This window comes from Capricornis sumatraensis, chromosome 14 (assembly GCF_032405125.1).
Source record: "Capricornis sumatraensis isolate serow.1 chromosome 14, serow.2, whole genome shotgun sequence".
Taxonomy (NCBI): Eukaryota; Metazoa; Chordata; class Mammalia; order Artiodactyla; family Bovidae; genus Capricornis; species Capricornis sumatraensis.
The window spans coordinates 36,454,237-36,463,763 of record NC_091082.1 but is presented as its reverse complement, the minus strand read 5'-3'; the positions used below and the strand labels follow the sequence as shown (position 1 = coordinate 36,463,763).

The 9,527-nt window shown below is 54.0% G+C and overlaps 1 protein-coding gene across 2 annotated transcripts; it reads left to right on the top strand.

Annotated features, from left to right (window-relative positions):
* The first annotated feature begins 4,809 nt into the window (after window positions 1-4,809).
* On the top strand, window positions 4,810-8,255 carry LOC138090657 (left-right determination factor 2-like). Of its 2 annotated transcripts, XM_068986347.1 has the most exons (5): window positions 4,810-5,059; window positions 5,935-5,965; window positions 6,065-6,181; window positions 6,380-6,622; window positions 7,892-8,255. In XM_068986347.1, the coding sequence occupies exons 1-5, from the start codon at window positions 4,810-4,812 to the stop codon at window positions 8,253-8,255; spliced, it is 1,005 nt and encodes a 334-aa protein (XP_068842448.1). The 2 variants fall into 2 exon arrangements, with proteins under 2 accessions (XP_068842448.1, XP_068842447.1); XM_068986346.1 differs by having other exon boundaries at window positions 5,935-6,181.
* The last annotated feature ends 1,272 nt before the right edge of the window (window positions 8,256-9,527 follow it).

Sequence of the window (9,527 nt, the reverse complement as noted above, 5' to 3'; positions counted from 1 at the left end):
CGTGGAAGATGATTTTTCCACAGACTCGGGGGGAGGGGGGTGGCTGTGAGGGGAATGATTTTGGGATGATTCAACTGCATTACATTTATGGTGCATTTCATTTCCATTATTGCTACACTGTGATATATCATGAAATGATTATACAAATCACCATAATGCAGAATCAGTGGGAGCCATGAGCTTTTTTTCCCTGCGACTAGATGGTCCCATCTGGGGGCGATGGGAGAGCAGTGGGGAACAGCTGTAAATACCGATGAAGCTTCACTCACTCACCCGCTGCTCACCTCCTCCTGTACAACCTGATTCCCAACAGGCCTCGAACAGGTACCGCATGGACTGGGGGATGGGGACCCCTGACCTAAAGGCCACCTGAGTGGGAGGAGACTATGGAAGTGTCCCCAGTCCTAATGTCTGTGCATGCCAACAAATCAGACGGGAGTGTGAAGTAATTGCATGCTTGTACAGCATTCACGCAATTGCACTTAGAACATTCACTACAGTATCTCTGGGGGAAAAACAAAAAGTCTTCAAAAACTTTTCAGACCCTTAACAATACTGATTCACAAACGGTATGGACTCCTTCCACCTTGCCTTGGGGGACAGAGGTCTGATTTAGACAGCTTTGAAAGTAGTCTCCCCTCCCAAGAGATCAGAAGGGGCTATTTTGCAATTTTTCCACTTTTCAAACCCAACCTGACCCTACAGACGGCTGACCAGACTCTCCCCCCATCCCAGATCCACAGTCAGAGGGAAAGCCTGGTTCCCAACTCTGCATGACAAAGGGCAGCTGCTCTTCCTCCAGGCAACTGATGGGTCCCTTGAAAAAAGTCTCCCAATCCACATTCACCACTAGCTAATTGCCCAATTATTTTATTTCCCCAGCAGAACTCTAGTCCCCCTGGAATCCACATTCAGCACCAGCAGCCTGTGTCCAGGAAGCCTCAGGGGTCTGGGGGACTTGCCCTCTGTCTGTCTGCCCCTGCTTCCTTCCCTGCCACCCCTGCCCCGCCCCTGAGTTGACTGAGTTCCCAGTCGGCCTGGGGCTGATGGATGCGCCCTGCAGGCTTCAGGAGGTCTGGCAGGACTGTGCACTGGACATAGTTTGAAGGTTTGGAAATCAGGCTGGAAATCAGAAGACCTGACTTCATGCAGGCATTGATCATTAACTATGTGAGCTTGGAGATGCTGTCACCTCTCTGAGCTTCGATTTTCTTAGCTCTAAAAACCACAGGGCAGGAGAATGGACCCGACAGTCCATTTCAGCATTAAGTCCTCTGATTCTACAAAGTCGCTCTGGGCAGGTTGGGGATGGGGGCACCTTGCTGGACAAATCCTCTGAGGGTGACACATGCTTGCGGGTTCTCTCCCCTTGAGGGAGGTCTCCATGATTGGAAAGGATTCTCGATTTTTTGAACTGTGGACCCCTGTCTAGGCACCAGTGGCCCCTAGGAGCTCCCTGAGCAACAGACCCCAGAAGCCCATCCATGCAGGCAGCACTGGTCCTGGTCAGTTCCAATTCCCATCAAAGACTTGGCTCTAGAGTCAGCTCTGAGCTGGGAGGCCAGTTTAGAAGCACCAGTGAGATACCCGGGAAAGGCTGAGACCCCAGCAGAGGAAGGTCCTTTCACTTAACTTTTTTTTCTGGAAAATGAAGTTTCAATTAAACTGGTCAGTTACCCAGGTAGAGAAGTGGCTTCTAACCCCCCACCCCCACCCCAGGCGACTCTCAGAGGCCTTCAGCTCTGAAGCATCTCATTGACAGAAGAAAGCCTCGTGTGGGCACGTGGTCAGGGAGCTGCAGCCCAGGGCTTGGCCAACCTCTGCCCTCAGACAGCAGGTCATGCTGAAATAACATGGGGGCCCGCCAAGGCCTCATTTTGAGCTTCCAGCCCCACGGAGCTCCCGGACATCCAGATGCTGGAGGCCTGGCGAGGGGGCCTCGGCCTGCGAGGGCAGCCTGGGTGTTATATCCTTGGCACCGCCTTGGCCAGTGATAAGCCCCAGTGCTTCCTTTCACCCAGTGGCGAGGGTGGACTAGTGCATATTTACGGAATGCCTGCCCAAAACAACTTCCGGGGACTGAGGGCCACATGTCCTGAGTCTCCTGTAAATGTGACACTTCTGCACCTTTTGGCCTGACTTAAGGCCCAAATGTTTGCACCAAGTAAGTCCTTTCCCTGCTAATCACTTGTAAAGAAAGGCAACAGTTCTCCTTTTGAAGAAGGCTACACTTGTCACAGGGAGGGCAGGAGGGCCCCCTCAGGCTGGACCCAGAGGTGGCACCTTATATTTCAGGGGGTGTCAGAACAACGTGATGTATGAACTCCGAGATGGGATGTGAATTCTGCCCTGAGGATCACTCAAATTCTGAGGAAACAGAGGTGCAAGAGGAAAGGCGAGCAGAGAATCAGCAGAGGTCACGATTGGGTTGCCCCCTGAGAGGCTCCCCACTCTCCCCCATCTGCCTTCTCTCCCCTCTCCAGTTCAGTCTCTGAATTTCTGTATTTCTTCTTATCCTGTCCTGTGTACTTGACAGAATCTCTGTTTCCTCCCTTCAAATAACCCGAGCTCTGGCACTTACTAGCTGTATGACCTTGGACATGTCAGGTGACAGTTTTATGCCTCAGTTTCTTCATCTGTAAAATGGGAACAATAATGGCAAGTTGTGAGGATAGAGTTAATGCATGCAAAGCACTCAGAACAGTGTGCAGCTCATAAGCAGTATTAGCCAATATGATTATTATCAGCATTATTATTATTCCTCCCTTTCTTCAAATTATAAGTCCCCCCACCTTATGCACCTGTGCAAATATATACATATGCTTGAATATATGTACACGCATATGCATATGGTGGCAATTTGTGCTCTCTTCTGGAAGGAACTCCTCCCTTAAGCACCAGAAGTTTTTCTCTTCCTCTGCCTGGAATGTGTGAGTAGCACAGCAGCAGGGGGATGGGACAAGAGACCCACCAGTAACACAGTTGCCCACAGAGGAGGCCAGAGTGCCTGTGCTGGGAAGGAGCTGAGGGGTGCTCCCTGCCCATTGGGCCCCTTGGCCCCAACCACAGTCTTCATCCTCTTCCACCGTCATGGCTCATCTGCCATGTGACAGAACATGAGGAGGTGAGGCTATCATGTTTCAAGAAGGGCTTCCTCCTGCACATCCTCAAAGGCCTCATGCCAGGAGGGACCTCGGGGACAGAGGCCTGCATTGACCTCCTCGCCCTCCACCTGCTGAGCGAGCTCAGGCAGGTTCCTTCATGCGCATGTTCTGGCTTCCTATCTGGAAGACTGGTGGGTGCTGGCACCTGCCTCCTAGGGCTGTTGTGAATACATGTTCAGAGCCCAGAACAGTGCCTGGCACAGAGTGACACTCAGGAAATGACTCCTCTCCTTGTCGTCTTCATTTTTAGAAAGGCGCACCCTGAGACCTTAACAGCAGACCAGTGAGAACAAGAACAAACCCGCTAGGGTGCTCACCACACCAGGCCTGCCCTGAATGTCTTAGGTGTGTAATTCATTTAATCTTCATACTAGCCTTGGGCTTCCCTGGAGAGTCTGCCTGCAATGCAAGAGACCCAGGTTCGATCCCTGGGTCCATAAGACCCTGTGGAGAAGGGAATGGCAACCCACTGCACTATTCTTGCTTGGAGAAGTCCATGGACAGAGGAGCCTAGTGGGTTACAGTCCATGAGGTCGTAACGAGTTGGATGACTGAGTGGCTAACACTTTCACACTAGCCTTAGGAAGTAGACCTGTCATCACCTCCTTCAGAGAAGAAACTGAGGCACTGAGAAGTTAGGGAGCTTGTTAGCAGGTCAAACAGCCAGCGAGCAGCAGGCCCACCATTAAGCCCTGCCAGTCTCAACTGTGCGTTTGAGGTGGCACCGGGGCTTCTCTCCCCACGTGCTCCTGTGACTTTGGACAGGATGCAACTCTGGGTAGCTCTGACCCCTGCTTTCCAGATTCCTCTCCTGTGTTCTGAATCCGGGCGTGACCTGGGCTCAAATTGAGCGCTGACGCCATGTACCCAAGGTAGGGTCACTGCTCAGAGGGCTCCCCAGAACCATGCTGTGCTTGCGGGGTCGGGGGAAACCTCTCTGCAGTCCTGTGGTTACCGAGATGCTTGGAGAAATTCCTTCTCTTGGAACCAACAGAGCTGAGCTGCCAGCTGTCCTGTCCTCATGGCGTCTAGCTTCCTTCTGCCACGAGGAAGGACAGAGTCCCCTGAGGGACTGCAAAAGGAGTGGGAGGGGGCTTGCAGGCACTGAAGAACGGAGGGTGGTGACTCAAGGGGCTTCTGTGAAAGTGCCTTAATGGGGCCTGGCGTAGAAGAGGCAGCAATGCAGAACACTTTCCCTCCTTCCTTCCTGTCAGTGAGCAAACCTAGACCCAGACTGGCCTTCAGGACACTCATTGTCACAGGCTAGGCTCACTTTTTCATAGACTAAGGACTAGGGTAGGATCAGGGAAATTCAACAGGCACTAAAATTATTATTGAGCTGCCAGAGAGCAACAGTCAGAGGCCCCAGGTCTGTGTGGCATCCAGACAGCCCTTTGTGCCCTTCTAGACAGCCCCCTCCTTGGGCTCAGGGACCTGTCTGGATGCTGAGCTCCCAGGAGGTCCGAGGGGTGTGACCTCCCTTCCTCCCAGCCTCTCCCCCCTCCCACCATCCTGGCCCAGCCCAGGGCTGCTATAAAGCTGACCCAGCCTGGCTCTCAGCACACCCCGCTGCCGCTGCCAGGACCGTCCTGGAGCCTCTTCTGGAGTCACGTCCACTCTGCCCCTCCTTCTCCCCAGCAGTGCCATGCAGCCCCTGTGGCTCTGCTGGGCCCTCTGGGTGCTGCCCTTGGCTGGCCACGGGGCGGCCCTGACTGAGGAGTGGATCCTGGACAGCCTGCTGCAGCAGCTGCACCTCAGCAAGGTCCCCATCGTGGACAAGGCCACCGTGGAGGGGCTGGTCATCCCCGCCCACGTGAGGACCCAGTACGTGGCCCTGCTGCAGCGTGGCCATGGGGCGCGCTCCCGGGGGAAGAGGTTCAGCCAGAACTTCCGAGGTGAGGCCCGCCCTCCTGCTGCAGCCTGGTCCTTGTGGTGGTGAGGATTGGGGGGCGTCTGGAGTGCAGGGTCCACGGGGCAGTGAGGGGGGACCATGGCCTGTGAGGACGGCAGGCCTGGGCCCCTGGTCTCTGTCTGCACGGAGGACCCCACCTCTCAGGGCCAGGAGGAGCTGGGCTGGGCTGGACCAGCTGACAAAGCCACGGCATCAGAGAAGATGAGGATGGAGAAGAGCAAGCAAAGCCAATGGGAGAGGGTGGGTGTGGCAAGAACCCTGGCTGGGAAGCCTCAGGGAGGTGCGGTAGAGTCAGGGCTTCTCAGGTCCCCTTTTCACTCTGATACTAGTAGCCTGACCTTGAGCAAACAGCTTTAGAATCACAGTTTTCTTTTCTGTTTGCTCCTCTGGAACACTGATGTGATTATCTGCCCCATCTCGCAGCAATGTGAATATTAAAGTGGAGGGAGATATTACTGTGGAGGGAAAGGTGTAGGAACAACACTGAAGTGTGATGGGAAGGTACTCAGTTGTCAGGGAAGCTGGCATCCTGAGTCCTCCTCAGCCTCTTACCTCCCTGGGCCTGGACTCACTTCTTCCGTGCCCAGAGCTACACCCAAGGCCAGGTGCCCCCAGGTGAGGAGTCTGGTCTTCAGCATCTCAGCTGAGGCAGCCTGTTCAGCCCCGCCAGCCTTCCCGCTGGGCCGAGGTTGTTAAAAACAAGACGGATTTTCAGGTAATTGGCCTTTGCCCATGGGGACAGAGCAGGGGGCTGGTCTCTGCCAGCCTGGCCACCACCTCAGTGGCCTCACACCCTCAGAGCTTGCCTGGTGCTTAGAGGGGCCCCGATGACCCCGCTGACCTCGCTCCTGTCCCCAGAGGTGGTTGGCAGGTTCCTGGAGTCCGAGGCGTCCTCATACTTGCTGGTGTTCGACATGGAGCAGCGGCTGCCGCCCCGCAGCGAGCTGGTGCAGGCCGTGCTGCGCCTCTTCCAGGAGCCGGTCCCCAGGACCGCGCTCCGCAGACACGAGCGCCTCTTCCCGCGCAGCGACCGCGCCCGGGTCACCGTCCAGTGGCTGCACGTCCGCGACGACGGCTCCAACCGCACCGCCCTCATCGACTCCAGGTGCGGAGGTCGCGGCTGCGGTGCGGGGCTGGTGGGGAGGGAAGGAGGGCTGGGCCCGGGGCGGGAGGAGGGGCGGCTCGGTCCGGGCGGGGACACGCAGGAGCGGGTGGGAGAGGTGCCGCCCCCGGGGCCACCCCGGGCAGTCCCAGTCCCCACGCCTGAGCGCGGGCCTGTGTCTCCCTCCGTGCGGTGTCGCAGGCTGGTGTCCATCCACGAGAGCGGCTGGAAGGCCCTGGACGTGACCGAGGCGGTGAACTTCTGGCAGCAGCTGCGCAGCCCCCGGCAGCCGCTGCTCCTGCAGGTGTTGGTGCAGCGGGAGCACCTGGGCCCGCTGGCCTCCAGCGCCCACAGGCTGGTCCGCTTCGCTCCCCAGGGGCCGTCGAGCGGCCGGCAGGGGGAGCCCCAGCTGGAGCTGCACACCCTGGACCTCAGGGACTACGGGTAGGCCCGGGGCAGGCTGCCGGTGGACTGGGTGGTCCAGGCCCCTCGGTGGGCGGGACCGGCTGGGGAGCAGAGGTTGATAGCCCCAGGACGCAACTGATTCCTCACCCTATGTCAGAGTTTCTAATGGCAGACATTTTTATTATTTAAACATTATGTTGAAAATACCTTCAGATATTGTCAATGGGTTTTATGTTGTCATTGTTACATATTCATTATTGTAATCATCTATTTTCACTCTACCCTTTTCTCTAATTAATTCTTTGAAAGATTAAAAGCCATTAGTGGTTACTAAGGGCTTCCCTGGTGGTTCAGATGGTTAAGAATCTACCTGCAATGCGGGAGACCTGGGTTCGATCCCTGGGTTGGGAGAATCCTCTGGAGGAGGGCATGGCGACCCACTCCAGTATTCTTGCCTGGAGAATCGCCAAGAACAGAGGATCCTGGCAGGTTACAGTCCGTGGGGTCACAAAGAGTCAGACACGACTGAGTGACTAAGCACAGCACAAGGTTGAAAAGCTTTCCTGAATTCTTTCCTCATGGGACACATTAGCTATTTGGAGTAGATGAGGCTTTGGAGTGGACCTTGCTGGGCAGTAGAGTGGTTAATAACAGGCCTTTGCAATCATACAGCCTAGGTTCATTTAACTCTGCTTTCTACTGGCTGCAGAGCCTCTGGCATGTCAGTTAACATTTTTGGTCTCTGTGTCCTCAGGTGTAATAGGGATGATGCTGAAAGTACCTAGTTCAGTGCCTGGCATCATAGGAGACCATTATAAAACAGTAACCGATTTATGACTTATGTTTCAGATATGTTTATTCATTCAGCACTTGTCACAAATATTCAGTTTTTAAATTTTAATTAATTACTTTTTGGCTGTGCTGGGTCTTCGTTGCTGTGCGGGCTTTCTCTAATTGCAGTGAGTGGTGGCTACCCTCTGGCTGTAGTGTGCAGGCTCCTCATTGTGGCGGCTTCTCTCATTACAGAGCACAGGCTCTAGGCGCGCAGCATTCTGTAGTTGTGGCCCACGGGTTTAGTTGCTCCCAGGCATGTGGAATCTTCCCAGACCAGGGATCGAACCCACGTCCCCTGCATTGGCAGGGGGATTCTTAACCACTGAACCACCAGGGAAGTCCTCCAGTTCTTTTGTAGTGAGGGATGGATCATAATTCTCCCTCCAGATGCCCCACTAAGCCCTGCCCTTGGCCCCCTCACGCCTGCTTTCCCAGCTGACCTCTGACTCTGCTTCTCTTTGCCACACCCCCCAGAGCTCAAGGAAACTGTGATCCTAAGGCACCGGTGACCGAGGGCACCCGCTGCTGCCGCCAGGAGATGTACATTGACCTGCGGGGGATGAGGTGGGCTGAGAACTGGGTCCTGGAGCCCCCAGGCTTCCTGGCCTATGAGTGTGTGGGCACCTGCCAGCAGCCCCCAGAGTCCCTGACCTTCAAGTGGCCTTTTCTGGGGCCTCGACAGTGCATCGCCTCGGAGACGACCTCGCTGCCCATGATTGTCAGCATCCAGGAGGGAGGCCGACTCCAGCCCCAGGTGGTCAGCCTGCCCAACATGAGGGTGCAGACGTGCAGCTGTGCTTCAGATGGGGCACTTGTGCCAAGGAAGCTGGAGCCGTAGGTTGTGGCGTGTAGCATGAAGGCCTCTAACTAGGCACGTGCACAAAGCAGGTCTTAACATAGGTCTTAATTTTCTACTTAGCAAGTTAGCCCTGCATCAATCACTTGAGTGCACCTCCTGTAACTTTCTTGTGTGTTCTTCCGTTTCTTGCCCTCCTGTCCATCACCCGCCCTGAGCACTTACATGAGAGTAACTAATGCAACCCGGGTGGCAGAGCTGTAGAAGGAAATTTCAGCCAACTTGTATAAAGGATACAACTGAGCATGGACAGACTGTCAGCTCCGAGTTTCTGTTCTCTAGCAAATTCTCACCTGAGTATGGGACAACACACCCTATAATGAGAACTGGGAAAATCAACTGACTTACTCTATCACGTGATGAATTAAAACCAAACCAAACAAAAAATCCCTCTGTTTCCCCTAGGCAGGGAGAAAATCTAAAAAGAATCCCCACTCACCAAAATGTTGACCTATTCTGGGCTTTTGTAAATATACTTGGGTCCCCATTCCCCTGAGAGAGTGCTAGAAGGGAGGATGAAGGGGTTGAGCCTAAGGGCAGTGGACGGGGAATTAGGACACCTGATTTCTGTATCTAATAGGGCCATAAACTGTGACCTTGGGCCACCATTTCCTTTTAAAAAGGAGGATTTGGGATTTGGCTTTAGGACTTCATCACCCTGGGGATCGAACAACCCTACCCTCACCCACTCCTCTGCCTCTCTGGAGACAGAGCATTGCCTGTGCTAAAATATTTAGGTTATTTCTTCCACTGTTTTAGAAAACTTATCACCAGAACTCACATGTATTTACATGGTTTTCTGAAACTTAGCAAAAAGAAAACAATTGCATGTAGATAATCTGCTGAAATAAAATAGAAGTGATGTTTCACTTTGTGTCTGTGTATTTAATTTCTTTAAAAAATTTTTTTAAATTTTTGCTACACTCCACACCTACGGCTCCAGCTTCCTTGGCACAAGTGCCCCATCAGGTCTTAGTTGCAGCATGCAGGATCTTTCATTGTGGCACGTGGGCTCCAGAGTGCACAGCTCAGTAGTTGCCATGCAAGGGCCTGGTGGGATCTTAGTTCCCCAGCCAGGGATCAAACCTGCATCCCCTGCATTGGCAGGCAGCTTCTTAACCACTGGACCACCAGGGAAGTCCCTGTATTTATTTTCTAGTGTTCCTTACATAGGAGAGAGGGAACAATAATGAGGAATGAGAGCAATATAATGATCTGAAGAAAGGGGGTGACCAAGGACCCCCAACTCCTAGG

What these genes read in the sequence shown, in the direction of transcription:
- LOC138090657 (XM_068986346.1), top strand. Translation starts at nt 4,810, where the DNA reads ATGCAGCCCCTGTGGCTCTGCTGGGCCCTCTGGGTGCTGCCCTTGGCT. An exon ending in GTTCAGCCAGAACTTCCGAG is followed by an intron (nt 5,060 to 5,934) that starts GTGAGGCCCGCC and finishes TCCTGTCCCCAG; the next exon opens with AGGTGGTTGGCAGGTTCCTG. An exon ending in CTGGACCTCAGGGACTACGG is followed by an intron (nt 6,623 to 7,891) that starts GTAGGCCCGGGG and finishes CACACCCCCCAG; the next exon opens with AGCTCAAGGAAACTGTGATC.